Raw genomic sequence first — 25,310 nt, forward strand, 5'->3', positions numbered from 1 at the left:
ACTAGGTGTTGCACTATACAGTACTACACCAAGGTGTATGCCACAGCATCAGCATCATGACTGCTCACTCATATGTTTTAATGTTTAAAGTGAGAGTTAAAGTTGCAGAACATCACGATGCAATAGCCAGAATGGTATAAGCAACTGTTGATCAGCAGAGTTATCAGAATCAGAATCAGAATTGTCTTTATTGCCATGTAAGTGAAGAAGTTTCACATTACTAGGAATTTGCCTTCGTGATTGGTGCATACATAAAACATAAAAACGAGTAACATATAATAATAGAATAAAATAAAATAAGATAAAGTAGAATAAAGTGAAAAAAAACCCCAAAACAAATAAAGTAAAATAAATTTGGTTCTGGAGGTAGTACTAGTAAAGAGGTACTAAAATAAAATCATGACAATAAAATCTTGACAACAATCTGCTTGAATGATGCTTAAAAAGGCAAAACTGGCCCAACAGACATTCCTTTCGTTGCATAGTGTATAGTGTGATACTGGCCCAAAATGGATCCTTACAACCCTAATTATTCCAGGTGAAATATGTAGTTATTTATATATCAAGCCGTAGTAAACAGCTCCATACAAAATAATGAGACACTGAATAAGCTATATGCACTCAAATTGACACCCATTTAATTACTAATCCAGTGTTATTGTAAGGCAGGACCAATAATATCCTACAGACACACTGCCTCACAGTAACACAGACTTGAGAATGCATCATTACATAGGTCAGATGACTGCAGCTCTGCTAGGTAGCTGCCACAAAAGCCTGAAATGATGGAAAACAAACCATTATCTATGAATGTTGTTACTTGAACAAAGAATATTTACATAGGAAGCAATCCACCCCCAAAGTACCAGAGTGAAGTTGTTCACCCTACCATTATTAGCTTGGTCATGTAACTGAACATTCTTCATGTGGAGGCCTCCAGAGTCTAAAAAAGAACAATAAAATCAGTGGTGGATGCTGTAACTTTTGAACCAATTTCACATGACTGACTGACCTCCAGCTACTAAATATAATCTGATATCAGTGGTAATGACATACCACTGCTTGCATTGGGGGTTCTGTGGTTGGCTGGCTGGATCCTGGCATCCCTATATTAGAAAATAAGTGGAATTACACAAGGTAACATGTAGGTGCAACAGTTAGTGCACTAACATGCCAGTGTCACCTAAATGAACATCAGGGGGTTTGGCAAATCTTCTCTTAACGCTGCTGGTTTCTGCCTCCTCCTCTGACCTTTGGCCTCGAAAATAAAGAATTAGCGTTTAACATTCCCAGCAATTAAAATAATTTTAAGGTTATTAAATTAAGTGAGCAAACCTTGAGAGAGAAAGAGAGAGAGAGAGAGAGAATGCTCTTCAGTCAGAAGATCTCCTGTTCCTGTAGCATGAAACGGCCTGATGTACATACATCCCCTGGACATGACACTAGTATGTCACAGGACCAATCCAACACTTGACACTGAGTGTCAAGCAGGAATCAAACCCAATCTTAGGGTGGCCACAGCACCTAGCTGGTACCCAGGCTAATTAATAAAATAATACACTTAACATATTTGGTTGAGAATTTCAAGGGTACCTAGCCCTTCTTTACCGACGTTCATCTGCTTCATCCTCCGATTCCAAGTCAGTGGTTGCACATCCAGTTTTGACATACTTTTCTTCAAAATGTTTGGTCTTATGGAATGTGTCTGTAATTATGAAATTATATGCTGGAAATTCATAAATAAAAATTACATTCATCATGTAGAAAACGTGATAAACATTCAACATGAGCTATTCTTGCCAGGAAAATATTAATACTATCTCAATACTGTCTCTAAAACATTTTCACCTTTAAAATGACAACACAAAATAGACATTAATATGATGTTTCAACATCATTTTCCTTTACGTTAACTTTGTTTTGCAAAAGACTTGAACTATGGTGATTGGCTAGAATATTGTGTCAATCATATTCAAGTGAAGAATATGCCCTAATATGCCCACTATTTCAAAAAGGTCCATAAAGTTCTATGAGGAACAAAAAATGTTTTATTTGAAAAATATATCCAAAGCATTTCAGAAGCAGCAGTTTTTGAAACCATTAGGTAATAAAATTATTTATTTATAATTATTGATGTACTAAAAAATATAAAAATATTTCTAACATTAATATTAGTTATTTTATAAATATTTTTTAATTCTAAATATTCTACTATTTATAAACGTCTCTCTGTCTCTATCTTCCTCTTTCTCTGGTCCTGTTAAGACCTGGTATTAACATGTGGCTGTTGTGATCTGATCAGTGGACAGATTTTATGTGTCTTTCCTAACACTGAGGGCGCATCTGTACAGACGTTATTAATCCCTTCCAAATATCCTGCAAATAACGGAAAAAACGGAATAAATAACAATAAATAAAAACCTAACGCTAAACCTAATAATAACGCTGAAAATGCTTCAAAGAAATAACGGAGGCCGTCGCACGTTATTTGGTAAAGGACATGATGACCGTGAATGCTGTGAATAAAGAGGGCTTTGTAAGTCTAGTAAACAAGTTGGACTGGAGATACCAGATTCCATCACGGAATTAGTCGCCATTCCAAAAATGTATGAAGAGCCGTCGGAAGACGGTGAAAGATGAGCTGAGTTTAGAACCGATGAACGAATCAGTCATTTTATTTAATGAACTGCTAATGCACAAAACCGGTGGTATTTCTTGGTCAGATTTGTTGCTTAAGTCAGATGCACTTTTTTTCCCGATAAACCTGGCTTGTTAGAATGTAAATAACCCTTTTCATTTTTTTACTCAGTGTTCATTCACTTTTCACGTGTCAACAGATCAAACCTAAGGAAGAGATACAGAAATACATTTAAACTAAACTTTGATACATTTAAACTAAATGCCATTGCAAATGCGTTATTGCATACCACAAGTTTTCCTGATATCGTGCAGCCCTATTTTCAAGTGTACTTCCTGGGTATGCAGCCCACTGAATAGTCACAGTGGTGTTTCTCCTGCTGGCCTTTTCCAGCACTTCCTGCTTTCAGCATCACCTACATTATGACAAGACAGGCTCTAATTCTCCTTTGGTGGCTTTTGATTTTCAGTTGACTTGTTTGAAAGGCCCGTCAAACCGCGTACATTTGAAAGATGTTAATACAAAAAAACGCCATGACAGCCTTTTGTCAGTTTTTGCAGCTAATTACTGCATTTTGATTTAAGCATGGAAATGGTGATTCTCTAAGACCTAGTTAAATTCCAAAACAATGTCAAAGCAAATGTAAAAATAGTCTGCATTATAAATCTATAACTGTGAGTATCTCCTCATTGTGACTGTCAGGCCACCTTTGAGAAGCTGGAGAATGAACTAAAGGAGATTAACACCAACCAAGAGGCACTGAAGAAGAACTTCCTGGAGCTGACGGAGCTTAAACACATCCTCCGTCGAACACAGCAATTCTTTGATGAGGTTTGATTATTTCATTCTCTCATTTGTTTTTTTCATTCTCAGACATACACGCCACACATCCGAAGGCACAACAGATTACTGATGTTTTTCTGTCAATCAGATAACTAAAATGTTCCTAATGTCTTGACAGATGGAGGATCCCAACCTCCTGGAGGAGTCATCAGCCCTGATGGAGGGCAGTGAGGGGGGCCGTGGGGCCCCACTCAGACTGGGGTAAAGCTTAAGGACTGCATAATTTTCTTCTAAAATAATGCAGTTCTCCAGTTGTTTTGGCAATTATTCAGACTTTTGTATACAGCATACAGTGAGTAAAGACGTAACATGGAAATAGATGTGCCCAGAAACAGGTCAGTCCTTCAGTTGTGCGGCCAATGAGGACAAAGGGAAGGGGCCTGGGCCTTATTAAAACTTAAGAGTTCATGACTGATTACTCGCTATGATGAGACGGAGAGCAGTGAGTTACTCTGCCAAGAAGGTGGCCATGGAAAGCGCTGGTTTCCAAGGGCTGAGGGAGAGGGATCTGCAAGAAACCTAATCTTCACACCAATTTCCATTCCATGAAGCTCTCTTCTGCTCCTGAATCCACCAGAACCAGATGCACAAGCGTTTGACAGGGGGTTGAGCTGAGCTTGAGTGAGGGAATGAGGGAAATATTTAGACAAGGTTTTTTGACTCACCAGTGCCCTCTGATTCACTGGCAAACCTTGTTATTTACTTGGCAAGTTAAGTCCCCACTGAGAGAAATACAGTGGTATGAAAAAGTTTGGGCACCCCTGATCATTTTCAGGATTTTCCTTTATAAATCATTGGTTGTTCGGATCAGCAATTTCAGTTAAATATATCATATAGCAGACAAACACAGTGATATTTCAGAAGTGAAATGAAGTTTATAGGATTAACAGAAAGTGTGCAATAATTACTTAAACAACATTAGGCAGGTGCATAAATTTGGGCACCCCAACAGAAAAATGACATCAATATTTCGTAGATCCTCCTTTTGCAGAAATAACAGCCTCTAAACGCTTCCTATAGCTTCCAATGAGGGTCTGGAGTCTGGTTGAAGGTATTTTTGACCATTCTTCTTTACAAAAAATCTCCAGTTCAGTCAGGTTTGATGGTTTCCGAGCATGGACAGCCCGCTTTAAATCACACCACAGATTTTCAATAATGTTCAGGTCTGGGGACTGAGATGGCCATTCCAGAACGTTGTAGTTGTTCCTCTGCATGAATGCCTTTGTAGAGTTTGAGCAGTGTTTGGGGTCGTTGTCTTGTTGAAGTATCCAGCCCCAGCGCAACTTCAACTTTGTCACTGATTCTTGAACATTGTTGGCAAGAATCTGCTGATACTGACTGGAATCCATGCGACCATCAACTTTTACAAGATTGCCAGTACCTGCACTGGCCACACAGCCCCACAGCATGATGGAACCACCACCAAATTTTACTGTGGGTAGCAAGTGTTTGTCTTGGAATGCTGTGTTCTTCTTCCGCCATGCATACCGCCCCTTGTTATGTCCAAATAACTCAATTTTACATTCATCAGTCCACAGCACCTTATTCCAAAAGGAAAGCTGGCTTGTCCAAATGTGCTTTAGCATACCTCAAGCGACTCTGTTTGTGGCATGTGCGTAGAAAAGGCTTCCGCCGCATTACTCTCCCATACAGCATCTCCTTGTGCAAAGTGCGCTGAATAGTTGAACGATGCACAGTGACACCATCTGCAGCAAGATCATGTTGTAGGTCTTTGGAGCTGGTCTGTGGGTTGAGTTTGACCGTTCTCACCATTCCTCGCCTCTGCTTATCAGAGATTTTTCTTGGCCTGCCACTCCGGGCCTTAACTAGGACTGTGCCTGTGGTCTTCCATTTCCTCACTATGTTCCTCACAGTGGAAACTGACAGCTTAAATCTCTGAGCCAGCTTTTTGTATCCTTCCCCTAAACCATGATGTTGGACAATCTTTGTTTTCAGGTCATTTGAGAGTTGTTTTGAGGCTCCCATGTTGCCACTCCTCAGAGAAGATGCAAAAGGGAGAACCATCAAACCTGACTGAACTGGAGATTTTTTGTAAAGAAGAATGGTCAAAAATACCTTCAACCAGACTCCAGACCCTCATTGGAAGCTATAGGAAGCGTTTAGAGGCTGTTATTTCTGCAAAAGGAGGATCTACGAAATATTGATGTCATTTTTCTGTTGGGGTGCCCAAATTTATGCACCTGCCTAATGTTGTTTAAGTAATTGTTGCACACTTTCTGTTAATCCTATAAACTTCATTTCACTTCTGAAATATCACTGTGTTTGTCTGCTATATGATATATTTAACTGAAATTGCTGATCCGAACAACCAATGATTTATAAAGGAAAATCCTGAAAATGATCAGGGGTGCCCAAACTTTTTCATACCACTGTAGATGGAGCAGTCCTCTTGCAACAGGAGGATGGAGGAGAAGAGCCAGAAGAAGGCCTGAGTCTCCTTGGCTGCACCCAGTGTTCAGAAAGAGAACACACAGAGCTGGTCCTCTACCTGTTTCTCTCCCTCTCTCTCTGAAGAGGCTAAGGCTGTCACAGAGACCGGGTCAGAAGGCAGTTTCAAGGGTGCCAGCTGGTCCTTTATTGGGTTCGACAATCTCTGGAAGAAAGTGTTGAACAGAGGAGTGTTCCAGCCACTGTCTACATCCAGAGTGCAAAACTCAGTCAGTCACTCGTCACTTGCCTTGTCACAAACCCTTTAGGGACACCTCTCAGCCTCTCACCCCAGAGTAGTATGGTAAAAATTTTGCTCAACACAATGACAAAATAAAACAGAAATCAAGGAGAAAACACATTACAAGGAGGTATGAAATGTGACATCAACATGGAGAGATAAAGAAAAGAAAAGAAAACATAAATAAATAAAAATAGATATAGTCACTTGAACAGTACATGACCTAATTTGCAAGAATCCAAATTACACATTATGACCTTAAATCCAGCGCTGATATTGAAGGTAGGATTGTGGTCTACCACTAATCAAAATGGCTAACACTGCATTTCTCAGTGTCATTATTATTATTACAACATTGGTCAGCTTAGTCTTTATATTTATGTACACAGTTTATGTTTGATTTCTTTTTTTCCTCCTTTTCTCTCACAACATAGAGGGAAAAAGGTTCAGTATAGCTGGTAGCTATACAAGTGATCTAGTTAGCTAGAATGCTAGCTAAGGACAAGAAATGTCATGGAATGAACATTAAAATTTGTCAAATAATGTAATGTGATCATTTTGCTACTCAAAGGGCCAAATGTCTACATACTGTGGACACCTGTCTCTGTTTTGTCTGTTCAGGTTTGTGGCTGGAGTGATTAGCAGGGAGAGGATTCCAACTTTTGAGAGGATGCTATGGCGGGTGTGTCGTGGCAATGTCTTCTTAAGGAAGGCAGAGATTGAGGACCCTTTGGAGGACCCCACTACGGTCAGTAAAGAGACATACAAAAAAGAGACAATAGTGAAAACAATGCAAAGATTACTTATACCCATTTGTAAAGTAATGACAGGCCATTTGCATGTAGGTGTTTGTAACTTGTACCCCTGGTGGAAATAGTCAGTGTGGCTATTTATACCACATTGCTGTAAATAAACACATTGGTTGTTTAGCTACTTTAGCCATTTGACTGTTCTCACCAAGGTACAAATAGACTCTCTGTACAACTGACATTTTTACGGATTAGAGACACATATATGACTAATCAGAAAGCTGAAACAGATACATGACTAATCAGAGAGTTGTTTTCTAACAGTTTCTTCTCTTTCCCACAGGGAGACCAAGTCCACAAATCAGTGTTCATTATCTTCTTCCAAGGTGACCAGCTAAAGAACAGGGTGAAGAAGATCTGTGAGGGGTGTGTTACGGAGAAATATGACTAAAATATATTTAAGTTGAATGTTTCATTCAGCATAATTTTATTGGATTTTTGCCTGTCTTTTTTGTGTGTTTTGCAAAAATACACATGCCACAATTTATGGACAGATGTCAGTCTGGAAGGTTGGGTTTAGGCATGTGCGATTAATCTTATATTTGGTATAATCTTGACAAACGAGGCTGACTTAAGTATAGGTTATAAATTCCTTCCCATCCATGTTAGCAAATGAGACATGGGCCAAACTAAAACACTCAAAGTACACTTCAAATATGTATTTTTCATTCAATGAGTTCTCTGGTAGTTTTGATTTTTTTAAAAGTTATTTTAACCATTGTGAAGTCCACTGAAACAACCTTGATGATGTCATAGTGCTATCATTAGAGTTAAATTGGCTTGGGCCTAGAGACTGCCAATTTATAATAAAATGTTTGTGTACACACAACAAAGCAGAGTTTGAAAGCCATTGGTTGCGTTATGGGAAATGTAGGATTTAATGTAAATCCTACATTGAGCCATATTAGGCATTAAAAGTCTAAATACTTGCTCTGGCACTTTGAATTTTAACCTTTCTTGATTTAAATCTGTTACTTTCCCAACTTTACTGAAATGCAATACTAAATCATGTCAGTGCATTTTAATGTATACTTAGGTATTATTTGAGCAATATCCACGCCCTGCTGTTTGTAAACTCAACCTTGCAAGAACTGCACCTTTTCATAATCATGAGCAAGAGGGACAGACAATGAAACAAGATGAAGGTACAGCATGTATTTCTCCAGGTTCCGTGCCTCACTTTACCCATGTCCAGAGACCCCTCAGGAGAGGAAGGAGATGCTGGCAGGAGTCAACAGCCGCATTGATGATCTCCAGATGGTATGTTTCCTGCTATGATGGATCTTTACCTCCCATTACTAACACTTCACACACATTAAATAAACCAGAAAGGGAAACAGAATGAAGAGAGAGTCAGTTTCCTCAGAGTTGATTGATCTTGGAGTAAAGGATACTTATTGTTTAAGCCAATCTACCATAAGCAGTGCAGTTCCTTTTTTAATCTGACAAATTTTCCAAGGGTCTTTGTATTCTTTGTTTAGCTGTTGCTCAATAAACAACAAGAAATTAATTAGAAACACTGCACAACAGGATGTCTGTGTTCAGGCCTCTGCTTACTTTTTCATTATAAAAATTACTTCCAATCAAATTACAAAAGTTTACATAGAACAGCCCACATTACTTCTTATCTGTGGAAGAACTTTTTCCTGTCTTACAGTGTTGTGGTTCCCCAAAGTCTGCCCTTATTAAGCCTGGAAAAAACCTTGGCTTTGCTTGAGAGGACTGCAGCAGTCTGAGCCTGCCAACCACATACAATGCATTACTCTGTTCTACAATAGAGCATTTTCCTCAGATTTACTGTGAAAATAAAATTTTGTGCACAAACATCTGGGACCCAGTTCATCCAGTATGGGTTATATGAAGAAGACAAATTCAGTGTGCTTATGTAAAAATATATATATACTGTCTATAAAGCTGATTCTTCTTTTTTTAAAAAATGTAAGGTAAGTCCATTGGTACTGCACATTCAGATTTACAAAACTATGACAGTAAGTATCACCCTAAAGGACAGTAGATACACCACACACAGATGGAAAACAACAAATGGAAGGTAAAGAAATAACTTCAAACAAAAGGAAACAATTCAATCATAATAAAAAATAAAGTATTTCATCATAGTATTCAAAACATAACACCATTCAAACCTCCAATGTTGACAGAACCAGGATCTTCAGTCTTAAACAAATCATTTCACACTGTTACTGTAGGTGCTGAACCAAACAGAGGACCACCGTCAGCGAGTGCTGCAGGCTGCCTCCAAGACCATGAGGGTGTGGTTCATCAAGGTGAGGAAGATGAAGGCAATCTACCACACGCTCAACCTCTGCAACATTGATGTTACCCAGAAGTGTCTGATTGCCGAGGTGTGGTGTCCTGTCTCAGACCTGGACTCCATCCAGTTTGCTCTGCGCAGAGGGACGGTAAGTTTTTTTGTTTGTTTTGTCCTTATTTATTTACACTGATTATGTAAACATATATAACATATTATTTTTGAAAAAAGTAGTAGAAAAAAGTATCACATATTTCTCTGCTCTCATCTTTTACACCTTGCATTTGTAAGGTCAGTGGCAACAATGTTTTATTCAGTCAACTCAGTAATTTATTAAAAACATTTTCTATATATTATTGACAATAATATAACCTTTTTTTGGCTAGATTCATACCAGGAATCTTACTTCTATGTGAGCATAATTCTAACTCCAGGCTCCCTGTGGCTTTGCCGCCTGTTGTTGTGAGCTGTCCCTCCATACTCAAGCTATAACACATTCCATACTGCGTGCTGTTTCTAAACACAACAATATTATGATACTATTGTGCTTTGGCTTTTCCCATTCTGTGATGAAAAACAGGTTGTTGACACTTTGTGAAATAACAGGAATAAGGTTGATGCTGGAGTTGCCAGCATGCCGTCAAATATGCTGAGTTTGAAGAAAGTTTTAAGACAGCTAAACTCACTTTCTGTGTAAGGAAAGTCCAACAAAAAACAAGCCAAGTCTGGGCGACAGAAAAATGCAAAAACTGATCCAAAAAAACAGTTAAACAAATGTAGTCCAGAAATCCAAACAGAAAGTCTTTTTCCAGAGACAAACCAGAAGTACAGTGCTAGAGATGAAGCGGGAAGAGGCAAGCAGGTGAAACACTTCATGACCCCAGGAACATTCTTCTGCACCGCAGCCTTCCCAGTCGACCAAGAACTGAAGACCCTGACCCCTCCACCTAATATACAACAGATGACGGACAGTAAAGGAAGGGTAATCATCAATGAGCTGGACAGGAGGTGGGCGTTCAGAGCGAGGGCATAGCTAACTGGCTTCAATTTGGAAACATGTAAAACAGCATGAGCTCTAAGTGCCGTGGGTAGTTTGAACTGAATGGCCGTGGGGTTAATTATTTTGGAAATAGGAAATGGACCAATAAACCAGGGAGCTAATTTCTTGGACTTTGAGAAGCAGATCTTTAGCCAACAACCAAACCCTTTGACCTACTTGGTACTCTGGGGCAGGAACTCTGACAATCCGCCAATCTGCAGTTGGTCTCTGCAGTGCCCTGAAGTGCCGCATTGGTCTCTTTCCAGATTTTGTGACAGCGGTGAAGATGATGTTGGACAGAGGGGAGAGCCAGATCGGTCCCAGAGAGATTTCAAAGGGGGGCATGCCACTAGCAAAGCTAGTCAGCAAGTTGTGTGCATATTCAACCCATGGCAGGTGTTCACACCAGGGTTATTCCGCTTTCAGGTCCTGGTTGGTGCATTCTGTTTGGCCATTAGTCTGAGCATGAAAACCAGAAGACAGACTGACCAAACACCCCAAGACATAACAAAAATCTTTCCAAACCTGAGAGGTGAACTAGGGTCCTCAGTCTGAGACAGTATCCACAAGGATGTCATGGAGGCAGAACACATGCAACACCATCAGTTGAGCAGTTTCTGAGGCAGAAGGTAGCTTGGGTAGAGCAATGAAATGTCCAGCTTTAGAAAACCTGTGCACTACTGTTAAAATGACAGTGTCACCTTTGGGGCATTCTAGTGACAAAATCCACAGCAATGTGGGACCATGGTCTGGATGGAACAGGTAAAGGCTGCAACAGGCCAGCTGGTGGTTGATGAGAGGCTTTACTTCTGACACAAACAGAACATACTGAGACAAATTCCCTAGCATCGGGCTCCATAGAACCCCACCAAAAATGTCTTTAAGTAAACATATGGTTCTCCTGATACCAGGATGACAGGAAAACTTGGATGGATGGATCCACTGCAGAACCTGTGAACGAACAGAATCAGGCATGCAAGAATGCAGTCTTTGAAACGTGTGTTATGTGTGAGTTAAAGGACATGTCCTGATCAAAATTAACCCTCAGGAGTCGACAGACGCGCCGGCGCGTCCTTATCACAAGACCACTTTAAGACGACGTAGCTGCAAGATGCAGCCTCGCTGAATCTCAGTTTTTTTTGTGTCGACAGTGGGCACTTCAAACTATATACCAGTTTTTAAATTTTGTTAATATGTCAAGTAAAACCCGAGTTATGATAAAAAATATACGCACTGTTTTTTTCATGACCATTGCCATCAAGTTTGGTGAGCGTTTGGTGCGCGTTTGGAGCGCGCATTTTATGCAAGAAGACGCAGTAAACACCAGCGCATTGAGCGCACGTCATTCAGCGCACTTCAGCGCATTTTCCCCAGTCGGATTTTAGAGTTTTGTGTGATTTTAGGTCCAGTGTGTCAATACAGTATGTCAAAATGAAAAAAACAACAGTAAATCACACTTGTGAGGTTGTGCTGATCAAAAATGATTCAAAAATGGCAAGATAAAAAAAATTCTAAGTTGAAATATAAAATTAGAATCAAAAATAGTCAACAACTGACAATTACACATGACTTCAGAGGGTTAATTCCTAGATCCCTTATAGTTGAGCATGAGGCCAAGGTTATGCCATCTAGAGTGGCTATATCATTGGATAATTTGTTTCTGATGTGTTTAGGGCCCAGAATAATAACTTCAGTACCATAATTTGATGGAGTAGTCAGCCACACTGTGGTTTCCTTGTTTCAAACTTAGGAATCTCTTGGAAACATTTCCTTGATAGTCAGGGTGATCAAAAACACTTTGGACATGAGACAGAAAAGTTTCCAGCGAATTAGTTCAGCCAGGTTCACTAGAAATGACTGCCTTTCCCCAATCCAAAGCCCGATCTCTTAATAGTCCCAGGATGTAATTAACTGGAATAATCCATAGGAAAGGTTAAAGGTCTTTGCTTATACATCATAGAGCACTGAAGGAGAAAATCTCGACACCAGTCTAGTTAGACTGTTTGAGTCTCTGAGTGAGTGGTTACCTGGGCTGAGGGATTAGGGGTGAGGTGAGGTGGCAGGTGCTGCAGTTGTGAGTCTAGAGAATACCGTGATTTGACAAGACAATCCTTCCAACCTGGAAGAAATCGACTGAATACTTTCCATCAGTGATTTAATGGCATAGTGCTGGCATCCTATTATGGCACTATGCACAGACACAGCTTGCTGAATATTAGTGCTCGAGGTTTCATCTACAAGGTCCATATTGGTGGCCATTTTTCTGGCGAAGATGGAGTGGGAGAGCCGGTCTTAAGTGGAGGAGTAGATTGGCTGACGATGAGAAACAGGTGTGTGGGTAATTTGCCTGCTCTGCCCTGCTTCACTGTGGTTGGACAGGTATAGAAAAACATTGATGAACCATTGGAAGATCAGGAAAAAGAAGCCTATTGGAGCCTATCCCAGCTGACTATGGGCGAGAGGCAGGGTTCACCCTGGACTGGTCGCCAGTGAATCGCAGGGAAAGAGCAACATAGCACAAGATAATAATCCTAACACTGTGATCAATCTTGAAGGCCTGTGTAGTGTACTTTTCACGTGAACATTTAATGTCCTCTTGCCTCTGCTTCCAAACTTTACATAACGTCATTGACTAGTAGATCCGCGCTACAAACCAATAGAGTGATGTAGCCAACTGGATGGCTATGCTGATTGGAGGAATTAATTATTATTTTCCTTAGGTGACATATTGTTAATAAAGCAATGAAAGCTTCTGAATGAATATAAGCATTTTGCTTATAAGTAATGGCTAGTTGCTGTTACTTTTTGTTCATATTATTTTAACCTCTGCTAAGATAGAAGCAGCTCTCACACACTCAGTGCTGTGTTTGTTCTGCAGTATAGAGAACAAAAAATTCTCTAGTTCATCAGCTACATTGGTTTGAATCACACAGTAAGAATAACTGAGTCACTGAGTTGACCTGAGGCACACAGCACACAGCACAGGTGGAGCCCTGTAGTAGTACCAAAGCCCCAAACAAACAGTATACAGTGATCAGGCACAACATTAATACCACTGACAGGTGGAGTGAATAAAATTAAACTTCTGTTTACAATGCAATGCTCTGTGGGGAAACCACCAGATGGGATGCACCAAAATAAGCTAAATCCACCCTCCCACCGGCTGGGGCCCCACCCTCAATGCACAGGACTCAAAATACCCCTATTATTCATTATTCATTTCATTATGGTTGGACTTTAAAATTTTCTATAAGTCATGACATGAGGGCTTCTGTAGGTCATTTGGTCTTACCCCTGCAGCATAACAGTATGATGCTGATAAGTGGGCTTTATTTGACAGGAGAGGAGTGGCTCGACAGTGCCATCTATCCTCAACAGGATGCAGACCAAGCAAACTCCACCAACCTTCAACAAGACCAACAAGTTCACGTCAGGCTTCCAGAACATTGTTGACGCCTACGGCATTGGGAACTACAGAGAAATCAATCCAGGTCATACAGGGATTCATTTGTCTATATCTGAATTAATTAGTCATCGTATTATTTCATAATTGAATTAATGACCACTAAAACATCTAACAGTTCAGCAAAAAGTCTTATTTTAAGGACAGTATATTATATTATGATGGCGATATGAACCTTTATGAATGCATACTCCATTTGTTAAAGTTCACTTGAACTTACCACTTTGTACTAGTTATAAAAAGCTCTTCATTCTTAAAATTCAGTTGTTTACTAGAGATTCTGAACATGAGCAGTGGTGTCCTTGATCTGATTTTGAACTTATTTGTGCATCAAACCCCTCCTGTGTGTCACCTGTTACAGCTCCATACACCATCATTACGTTCCCATTCCTGTTCGCTGTGATGTTTGGTGACATGGGTCATGGCGTGTTGATGACTTGTGCTGCCCTCTACCTGGTCATCCGAGAAAGTCGCCTCCTTGCCCAGAAGAGTGAGAATGAGGTACCTTATTGGAGCATTGTTTCCACTTGTTGTTTTTTTCCCTTTAATTGTAAATTTTAGTATTTAACTTTTGCATAACAGCAATATCAGCAGCAACATGAATTGTCCAACTGTCCACCTTGTCTGATTGTGCTATAGACACAAAAATAATTCCCCTCAGTCGTCACTTATTTCACTTAGAAGTGTGTGGCAGACCCTGTCTGCCTGTATTTTCTTATTATTTTGCTTTTTTTTGGATGTTTCTGGATGTCCGTTATTCTGGAGAAAGGTAGTTGATTGTTGGGTCTCATTTTCAGATTATCAGATAGCTAGAAATGAGAATTAGTTATCAACCATCTTTCCTGCTTAATGCACCCATGAATGGTGTTGTTTACAACTGAAAAATCTTACATAATACATTTTTAACATTAAAGGCAACACAAAAACAGTAATAAAAAGCTTTACAGTTCAAAATTACAATATACATTTTAGAAACATACAACATATGATTTTGAAGTGAAGTTATTGTGTGTGTCTCTGTAGATGTTCAACATGGTGTTCGCTGGTCGCTATATTATCCTGCTCATGGGGATCTTCTCCATCTACACTGGCATCATTTACAACGACTGCTTTTCAAAGTCACTCAACATGTTCGGCTCTGGATGGAGTGTCAGGCCCATGTTCAGTGTAAAAGGAGCGAACTGGTCGTAAGTCAGCAATGACTCTCTTGCACTGATATCATCTTAGATGTCCCGCAATTTACAAATGTTTTCTTCAAGTTTATTTAGTGTCTCAGTTATCAAAATTATTTTTTTCTGTTGACAAGCCATTGACAGATAGATCAAAAATGAAATTTGGACCTTGACTACCAATCTGTTCAGTATAAATAAAAACAAAATTTTTAATTTTGGCATGACTATGAAGGAACCCTCTTCTACCAGTCAGATCCATTTAGGCATTATCTATCCAGCCTCAGTTCTTTCATCACATATCATGTACGTATGTGATTTTATTTTTCTTATTATTATACTGTATGGGTTCATGTTTTAAAACATATTGTTACTTCCTCTAAAATCTGCAGAATGTAAACATGCTTGATTTCAGTACATTAATTCATTTCCTGCTGGTTTGTCCTAGGTTTGAGACACTTGATGGAAATGCAGTTCTACAGTTAGACCCAGCGGTTCCTGGTGTGTTCAATGGGCCTTATCCATTGGGAATTGATCCGGTAAAACCTGTGTACTCACTACCACTCACTACTACTAAAAGTTAACAACTGACTGTTACTTTCTCTGTTTAGGAAAACAGTACAAACTTTACCTCATTTGTTGCACTCACGAGTGCAACAAATGGGCTCCTTCATGAACCTTCACCTTATCATGGAGGAGTTTGAGTGCCCTAATGATCCCAGGAGCTATGTTGTCAGGGGCTATTTGCCCCTGGTAGGTTCTCCCAAGGGTAATTGGTCCTGGGGTAAGGGTGAGACAACGCTCAACATTCACATGGGCAATGACAGTGTGACCTGGAGGGGTGTGATTGGGAGCAATGAATGGGGATGAACAGTCTGTCTGATCTGAATCCAAGTGGTGTTCAGTTATTGGACTTCTGTGCTAGTCACAGTTTGTCCATAACTAACACCGTATTTGAACATAAGGTTGTCCACAAGTGCACCTGGCACCAAGACACCGTAAGTCACAGGTGGATGATTGACTTTGTAGTCGTATCAGTGGATCTATAGATATACACTCGGGTGAAGAGAGGAGCAGAGCTGTCAACTGATCACCACCTGGTGGGGAGTTTGATCAGGTGGCGGGGGTGGAAGCCAGATAGACCTAAACGAACAGTGAGGGACTGCTGGGAATGTCTGGCTGAAGACCCAGTCAGAATGGTCTTCAACTCCCACCTAAGGCAGAGCTTTGACTGCATCCCAGGAGTGATAGGGAACATGTCCAAGTGGGCCACGTTCTGTGCTGCCATTGCGAGGCAGCTGTTGGCAGCTGCAGTCAGAATGTTTCCAGTGCTAGTCGCGGTGGCGGGTGAAAGGTGTCGTCAAGCTGAAGAAGGAGTCCTACACGGCATGGCTGGCTTTAGATGAAGAAATGAAGGGTCGAGTTGAATGGGATGTGAATGTGTTCAGAATGATAGGGAGAGAAGGAGAGAGAAGCTGAGTGTATCATGGGAGATCCTGCAGTCTAAGCCTATAGTAATATAATTATTGCCTATGCCAGCCCTAACTATAAGCTTTATCAAAAAGGAAAGTTAAAAGTCTACTCTTAAGCATAGAGAGAGTTTCTGCCTCTCAGACCATTTCCAGAAGATGGTTCCACAGGAGAGTAGGTTGATATGTGAGGAGAAGGCAGACAGTGTAGATAGGGAGTTGACCTAGTGTGACCTACAATTAACAAATACATGGACCAATTTTTCTGCATCTTTCTGAGATAAAATGTGCAATGTCTTGTGTCATCTCTGCAGATCTGGAATGTTGCCACCAACAAGCTTACCTTCCTTAACTCATTCAAGATGAAGATGTCTGTGATCCTGGGTGTCATCCACATGCTGTTTGGTGTGTCTCTCAGTCTCTTCAACCACCTGTAAGTGCTACAATCACTGTAGTCACTACATCTCTTGCCTAGGCATGTCATATATTGTAATTTTCAAACTATATTAGCCTTAGTATCTCTCAGTATCCTTTAAATGAGAGACTGTCTACTCTGAGGAGACTGAACACCAAATGATCAGGCAACCTGCACGACAGCTTCCTGTCACTGTGTGTGTGCATGAATGGGGCAAATGCTTTAAGCGTTATATAAATGTAGGCATTTAAATGAGGTACACTATGTTGCCAAATGTATTCACTCACCTATCCAAAAAGTTGAATTCAGGTGTTCCAATCACTTCCATGGCCACATGTCTAAACGAACATGAACATTTGTGAAAGAATGGGCTGCTCTCAGGAGCTATGTGAACAATTCCATTCCAATGCAACAATTCCAGTCGTAAAATTTCCTCGCTACTAAATATTCCACAGTCAACTGTCAGTGGTATTATAACAAAAAAAAGCGATTGGGAGCAGCAACAGCAACTCAGCCACAAAGTGGTAGGCCATGTAAAATGACAGAGCGGGATCAGCAGATGCTGAGGTGCATAGTGCGCAGAGGTCACCAACTTTCTGCAGAGTCAATCGCTACAGACCTCCAAACTTCATATGGCCTTCAGATTAGCTCAAGAACAGTGTGTAGAGAGCTTCATGGAATGGGTTTCCATGGCGAGCAGCTGCATCCAAGCCATACATCGCCAAGTGCATTGCAAAGCGTCGGATGCAGTGGTGTAAAGCAAGCCACCACTGGACTCTAGAGCAGTGGACATCTTTCTCTGGAGTGACGAATCCCACTTCTCAATCTGGGAATCTGATGGACGAGTCTGGGTTTGGTGGTTGCCAGGAGAATGGTACTTGCCTGACTGCAATGTGCCAAGTGTGAAGTTTGTTGGAGGGAGGTTTATGGTGTGGGGTTGTTTTTCAGGAGCTGGGCTTGGCCTCTTAGTTCCTTTGAAAGGAACTCTGAATGCTTCAGCATACCAAGAGATTTTGGACAATTCCATGTTCCCAACTTTGTGGGAACAGTTTATGGATGACCCCTTCCTGTTCCAACATGACTGCGCACCAGTGCACAAAGCAACGTCCATAAAGACATGGATGAGCGAGTATGGTGTGGAAGAACTTGACTGGCCTGCACAGAGTCCTGACCTAAACCCGAAAGAACACCTTTGGGATGAATTAGAATAAAGACTGCGAGCCAGGCCTTCTCGTCCAACGTCAGTGTCTGACCTCACAAATGTGCTTCTGGAAGAATGGTCAAAAATTCCCATAAACACACTCCCAAACCTTGTGGAGGAGTTGAAGCTGTTACAGCTGCAAAGGGTGGGCCGACATCATATTAAGGAGAAGAATCAGGAAGAATCAGCTTTATTGACAGTATATATATTTTTACATACACACACTGAATTCATCTTCTGCATTTGAGCCATCCTTAGTTGAACACACACATGCAACACCTGGCCAATTACATGCAGTGAAACGCCCGGGGAGCATATTGGGGGGTTAAGTGCCTTGCTCAAGGGCACATCAGGCGGCTAATGGAGGGGAGGAGCATTTTTCGCATTAATCACTCCACCACACCCAAATTTTTCCTGCCCGTCCTGTGGGGGAATTGAACCGGTCACCCTCCAATCACAAGCCGCTTCTCCAACCTCTAGGCCACGGCTGCCGACACATTAAGGCCTATGGATTAAGAATGGGATGTCACTTAAGTCCATATGTGTGTAAAGGCAAATGAGCAAATACTTTTGGCAATATAGTGTATGTTGCTCATTTGACCATGTCTAAAGAAAAGAGTGTTTATTATACCTGATGTGAAATGGCCACATTCAAAGACGGGCCAGTCAGACTGCCATCATAGAAAGGTAAGGTGTAATGAATCGTACAGATAATAGTCATTATTGTTTAAAATATATATTTACATTTAAGAAGCTCTGCATTATGGAAATTGATCCTCCTCTTCCTTACTGCCCTGTGACTTCATATTAATCCCCAGGATTACTGATGTTAGTAGTGTAGTTAGTAGTTAGTGACGATGTTATCGCTATCTACTGAATCAACTAAATTATCAGTATATCTACCTGAGTGGGGCTTAAACTGGAAGTGAGTAGTGCTTAAATTGTAACTGGGAGGGACTTGCCACAAGTTGCTTATTTTAGCCTGAAATTGTTATGGGTTAACCAGAATTTGCAATATTCATCCATCCATCCATTTGTCAGGGTTGCGGGTGGCTGTGTGGCTCTATCCCAACTATGGGCGAGAGGCACCTGTCAATCGCAGGGCTGACACACAGAGACAGACAACCCCAACACACACACTCACATTCAATGGGTAGAGTAGAGTACAGTAGCCAGTTAACCTAATGTGCATGTTTGCACTGTGCATTTTGGGATTGTGGAAGGAAGCCAGAGTACCCAGAATATCTAGAGTTGCACACATGCAAATTCCACACACAAGGGCCCATATTGGGATTCGAACCTGGAACCCACTTCCTGTGAAGTGACAGTGCTACCCACTGCACCACTGTTCTGCCTGAAAAGTGTTTGAGGCTTTTCCTTCATCAACAGTACAGATAGTGACACAACAAACGAAGATGCCCATACTTGGAAAAAGAACATTACACTACATCCTCAGGATAGTCGTTTCAGCTAAGTACTGAACCATACATATTTCATCCATCTGAATTAATACAGTAACTCTGATGGAGTATGATGACGTAGTTACTCTGGTTGCAAAGTGCTATTGGCAAAGCAAAAGTGCTCAACAAATGTCACTTGAGTTATGAGTTAGAATGTACTTTGTCTGTGTTGTTAACTGATTTCACTGCACTGCAGGTACTTTAAGAAGCCACTGAACATCTTCCTGGGCTTCATCCCAGAGATTGTCTTCATGTCAAGCCTGTTTGGGTACCTTGTTCTTCTGGTGTTCTACAAGTGGACAGCCTATGATGCCTCCACCTCCAAGGATGCTCCAAGCCTGCTCATCCACTTTATCAATATGTGTCTGTTCAACTACAGCGACCCCACAAACAAGCCTCTCTACAGGGGACAGGTGCTCCTTCCCTCAGTCATCCCTCTGCCTCTCCTAGCTTCCAGCCGCTCTCCTCATTCCCTCGTATGGTTGAACCCTACAAAGAGGTGTAAACCCACGATAGTGATTAAATCTGCTTTATTTTCTCCTGGTCAGAAGTCTCAGGCAGGGATTTGCTCTAGGAGACATCTGTCTAAGTTATTATTACTGAGACTTGAACTCAAGTCATCCAGTTAAAGGACAGTCTTTCAAACTACTATAGACAAGACACCTGCTAATTGGTGTTAGTATAGTATAGAACAGCATAGCAAGACAATGTGTTTTTGGGTGCTACTTTACTTCATTAAATGAGAAATGAAGCTAAAATTACTATGAGTTTGAAAACATCCTGGCTCTTGCTGCACATAGTGGGAAATGTTACTGGGGAACTCTCACACAGTTGGTTACCTGCTGGTTTCCAATCAGACTAATTTGGTCTAAATTTTCCATCTAGCTTACTTGGTCAGGACAGAAAGTAGGGCTGGGCAATATTGTTATTACACTTTTTAAGAGTTGGAAAAGTTAACCATGTGTACATTAGTCGGTTTATCTCCACAACATTTTCTGTATTCCCTGGTTGACTGAGGACTCTGTCAGGATGACTGGATGAGATTCAAGCACTGCAGTCCACAATGGCATTTTAGCAATGCATAGAAAAACTGTCTTGTGTGTTTATCTGATCGGCCTTTGTTGACGCTACATCTGACAATGATTGGGAATCAATCGATTGGAGCTTCCTTAGCATCAAAAAGCTAAAACTATTTAATGTGAACCTGAAATTTTAGTTTGGCATATGTCCCATAGGAATGGGTGGGATTTATGACTTATACCGCGGCTAGTCACTAAGGGGTGTTTGTCATAGTTTGTCTTCACTTTTGGGGAGCTGTTATGACATTCATTTTTAAATATAGTCTGTGATTTTGATAGCAAATCAAAGCATATGGTGTGTCCGGCTTTCTTTTCTCAATATTGGTTATGAATAGCTTAGTTTCTATCATCAAGCAAAGGACTTTACCAACACTATCAGAATTTCACAGTATCGATATTGAAGGAATGTATTCTATTGCATGTAAAGTTCGGGTTGTTTCTATTTAGACAATCAGTAAGCCTTTTGTCTTGGTTTCCTGATAGATCTGACATATGTCCTCAGATCAGCATTTTACTATTAGATGAAAGCAACAATTAACTGCAGTAAATACGTTTTTGCAAAAGAAAGCAAAGGGAAGCTTGTGTTCTGTTGATGACTTTCATGTGGCTGAGTAGATGCAAAGACAAAAGAAAGCCATGCGTTTGTTTTTGTATTAGCAGTGAGACAAATTAGGCCTCACTAGCATCTGGTCAGGGAACTAGGAACCTCTGATGACTGCTATGTCACCAACATCTTGTTAACATTTGTCTGTTTGAATCTGTAGATGGGGATCCAGGTTTTGTTGGTGCTGATTGCCCTTGCATGTGTACCCTGTATGCTGATTGTGAAAACTATGGTGCTTCGGCGCCAGCACCTGTGGAAAAAGCACCTGGTATGTGAATCTGACCCCACCTATAACCTTATTGCCACCTTTGATGAATAACAAATTTAACCCTTGGTATAACCTTTTTTTCCACTCCTATTCTGCCATTCATTTCAATGCACATTGTATTGTGTAATGTGTTTGGTGGTGTTGCCATGAAAAATGCTTAAAGCATGCCTTGGAAACGCTCATATTTTATGTTAGAAATAATTTACAGACTATGGGCACCCTAATAGCTGATGATCTGCCTCTTGCATCCTCCTGTCTTACCTTAGCATTCGACGAGTATCCAAAATACTACATTTCCAACTAATATAAATTACCTGAAACAGCTTATAAAGCAGCGTATAGCTCTCATTGCTCTCACTGGTTGTCTTAAACTTCAGTAAAAGGCAGTTCTATCAGAATGAAGACCAGCACCAATTCAAAGCGTTGTTGTGTTTACCCTTTTCATAAAATTAGTTCACTGTTGTGGTTTTCCTAACTTTTCAAGAGTTGAGTGCCAGTCAGTGTCAGCTTTGGAACCAGATTTTGAATTTTTATTTGTTTTTTTTTTGTTGGCAAAAATATATTAGCCTTCTTCATATTTGATTTTAGTTTTACTTAATCAAAACTAAGGATGAAACCTTAGTCTAATTTTGGTTAGTGAAATCTGATTTGTTATAATTTGCTATGAATTGTTGTGATTTCTAAGCATTCTGAGGCTTCCCTTTATAGTTTAATATTAGTCTAATATTCAGTAGGAAGATAGCTGACTTGAGTCCATAAATCTGTTACTTTTTTGTTCCCATGAACTGGTAGCTATATTATTGGCACAGACACATTACTGAAATATAATAGGCTGCCTGTTTGTGTGACAGGTGAAGTAAACCAACTTCTTAGGAGGAGAGATTTTGGTTGGTGCAGTATACTGATCTTCAAATTGGCAGCATGCATAGTGTGATAATGCCCAGTGTATATTAATACAGAAATTAATAAATCTATCTACTCTTCTCTTTTTAACATTGTAGTTATTATGCATTGACAAAAACTGTAATACATTTTATCATTGCTTTTGTTTTAAAGGTTACTTAGCTTACTGTTTTCTAAGGTGACAGTACCAACAGTTATTTTGCTCTTTGATTGTTTGAGATGCAGCTGTAGTGAAAACCTGATGAAGTAGTAGAGTTTGTCTTCAGCTGTCTTTCATATGTGTTCTTATGAGTGGAATTGTTTGAATGGCAGGCACAATCTATCACACGTTTGATATACCAGTTCCATTTGTAGTATCAAGTCTTAAGGGCAGTCGTGGATCAGCGGTTAGGGTGTCGGACCCGTTACCGGTGGATCGCTGGTTCGATTCCCCGTCCCGTTGTCCATGGCTGAGGTACCCTTGAGCAAGGTACCTAACCCCCACTGCTCCCCGGGCGCTGCACGCGGTCGCCCACTGCCCCGGGTTTGTTGTGTGTGTGTGCACGTCACTTGGGTGGGTTAAATGCAGAGAACAAATTTCGTTGGAGTGAGTTCCCTCCAATGACAAGATATGTCACTTTCCTTTCCTTTCCTTTCTTAATGTTGTATTGATGCAGTATCAACATAAATTAATAAAGTTATTAATAAATTAGCCCATTAGTAGCTGACATTCCAGGTCTTTCATAAAAGACATTTTTGATGAGTAACAAAAGTAAACTGGATTAGGATGTTGCTGGTGACTCAATGACTGAACAGGATATGTCAAGTTTATTCATGCTGAAAGCCTATTTTTTTTTCTCAGCCATTAAAATTATAGTTGTAGTCACAAGTATAGGAAAACTGTACTACAAAATGGAAACGTCTTTTTATTGTGATTTAACTCAACCAGTGAGACAATTTTGCCCTCAATTAAAAGGCTGGGTAAAAGGCTGGCCGGGTTTTATTATCCAAGATGTCATGTTTCATGGTGGATGTATTTCATTTTGGACTGATAATCTTCTCTTTCTGTGCTGGGTGCCCTGTTTTTCTTAAAAAAACTGAAGTAAATTAAGGAGAAAGCGTTCAACCTAAGGCTTGCTTTAAGCTAGACACAGCTCTTGTGGCTTTTGTATCTAGTCCCAGAAGAGGGAAGAAACCCCTGCAGAGAATCTAGAGCAGTCTTTAGAGCAAACAGGCGTGTCCTCATCATGCACCGGACTCACCCAACAGGGCACGCAGAAGTTTGGAGGGGTGCGGGTGGGCAACGGACCCACGGAAGATGAGGCTGGCATCATGGACCACGACCAGCTCTCGCAGCACTCAGAGGAAGGAGATGAGGTGAGCCCATGAAATATCTCAAACACCACTGGTTCACATTCCATTTTCTTCCAGACCATCATTTTGTTCCATTTTAGAATTTGAAAAGGTTTTTGTAGGATCAATATAACTATGCTTTCTTTACTGTACATGAACTTGGACTATTCTGTTTGTTCTGTGTGTGTTACAGATAAAGGGGGTCACTGAGTTAGTAAAAGATTTTAACTTAACTAAAAAATGACCAGATTGCTTTTCCAATCCTACATTAATCTCACATTAATGTGGTTGTTGCAGTCTGTGGTCTGCCTTGCTTTAACCCCATGTTTTAGTGTCAAATCAGTGTGCTAGGTGCATAAACACAGGATTACTGAAAAAAGGATGGAAATGAGTGGTTCTTTTAGTACCATCCACAACCTTTTTGGAAATGCAAAAATAACAGACGGAACTGAACTGGCTTGCTTAGTTGAAACACGGCTTAATTATTTATTGTAGGATGCGTACATTTTCCCACTTAGAACTCTTGTAAAATGGGGTCGGGGGACACAACAGCATACAGGCACGGATGGAATGGAGTAGATACCACCCTTTTTTTTTTCTGTCTGTGACTCAATGTTTTGGTGTCTCCCATATCTCCTGCGTAATAAATCTCTCAGTGTTTATGTGGTGATAACATGTTGCATAACTGTAATGTAATAAGATTACATTTTGTCATCATTCCAACTGTATGACATTCCATGCAGAAATGATTTATCAACATTGTTATGGAATTTAATATTGCATAATGTTGGAGCAGCAACTGTAAGAATTTCATGGTAAAAACTTGCTGAATAGTACAGAAGATGTTAACATCCATACATGTCTGTTCACTTGTGTATTATCAGTCAGTGGTTTCTGGCAGTGCTGGTTGTTTGGAAATTTAAACATATTATGTGTTGTTAATGAGATCAGCACCTTTGTTTCCAGTGTTGGTTGTGGTTTATATTTTTTTGCATATATAGAATGAAGCTATATAACTGACCTGAGACATGTAATAATATGTTATGGACCTAATGCAATTAAATGGCCAAGCACTGTCTCTTTCCCTCTTCACCCTGGGCACTGCACATCTATTTGCAACGCTTGATCCAAATGAATACACATAATTGGAACAGTCAGAGAGAGAAAGTTGCTGAAATTACATCTGAAAATTAAAACAGAGCCCAACCCAAGCCCAAAGCTTTACCCAACCAAATGTCCTGGGCCTGACCTGAAATGAGATACATTTGTGAGGACCTATTAGGTTTTAGGTCAGATTCCAGAACTTTAGAGTCCAGTTAAAGAAACTGCAAAAGCATGCTCCAAAGTAGAGGAAAACTACTGGATTGATGCAATTTCTGAATTCTGCAACTAACCTTAGACCTTTGCTTCCTTTTAAGCACTCAGAGGAAGAGCCGGTAAGAACCTGAGTTTGGTATCTTCATAGAGTGTCTGAATGCTGTCTTGCCTTACTCTGTTTTTGTCTTTAGTGTGAAGTAGTTTTTTTTTCTTCTTTGAACTCTGGCTGATCTGTCTCGATCAGCTGTACTCCTGTATTGTCCACCTCCCAGTACCAGGCATGTGTAAATGTGTGATTGTAAAGGTGTGCGTTTGTCTCTGGACAAAAACTGAAAAAATTCTT

The 25,310-nt window shown here is 40.4% G+C and overlaps 1 protein-coding gene across 6 annotated transcripts in view; it reads left to right on the forward strand.

The window, feature by feature from the left end:
- Positions 1 to 25,310, forward strand: part of atp6v0a1b (ATPase H+ transporting V0 subunit a1b) — a 41,614-nt gene that overhangs the window by 4,319 nt on the left and 11,985 nt on the right. For 2 of the 6 annotated variants that reach the window (XM_046377512.1, XM_046377514.1), the window contains exons 5-19: positions 3,341 to 3,469; positions 3,600 to 3,682; positions 6,792 to 6,918; positions 7,263 to 7,345; positions 8,146 to 8,239; positions 9,187 to 9,399; positions 13,628 to 13,778; positions 14,112 to 14,251; positions 14,774 to 14,937; positions 15,368 to 15,458; positions 16,703 to 16,821; positions 19,661 to 19,877; positions 21,308 to 21,415; positions 23,474 to 23,674; positions 25,069 to 25,086. In XM_046377512.1, the coding sequence (XP_046233468.1) occupies positions 3,341 to 3,469; positions 3,600 to 3,682; positions 6,792 to 6,918; positions 7,263 to 7,345; positions 8,146 to 8,239; positions 9,187 to 9,399; positions 13,628 to 13,778; positions 14,112 to 14,251; positions 14,774 to 14,937; positions 15,368 to 15,458; positions 16,703 to 16,821; positions 19,661 to 19,877; positions 21,308 to 21,415; positions 23,474 to 23,674; positions 25,069 to 25,086 (1,938 nt within the window). The remainder of the gene's footprint in view (positions 1 to 3,340; positions 3,470 to 3,599; positions 3,683 to 6,791; positions 6,919 to 7,262; positions 7,346 to 8,145; positions 8,240 to 9,186; positions 9,400 to 13,627; positions 13,779 to 14,111; positions 14,252 to 14,773; positions 14,938 to 15,367; positions 15,459 to 16,702; positions 16,822 to 19,660; positions 19,878 to 21,307; positions 21,416 to 23,473; positions 23,675 to 25,068; positions 25,087 to 25,310) is intronic. The other 4 variants (XM_046377513.1, XM_046377516.1, XM_046377515.1 and 1 more) reach the window with 3 other exon arrangements.

This window comes from Scatophagus argus, chromosome 21 (genome assembly GCF_020382885.2).
Source record: "Scatophagus argus isolate fScaArg1 chromosome 21, fScaArg1.pri, whole genome shotgun sequence".
NCBI lineage: Eukaryota > Metazoa > Chordata > Actinopteri > Scatophagidae > Scatophagus > Scatophagus argus.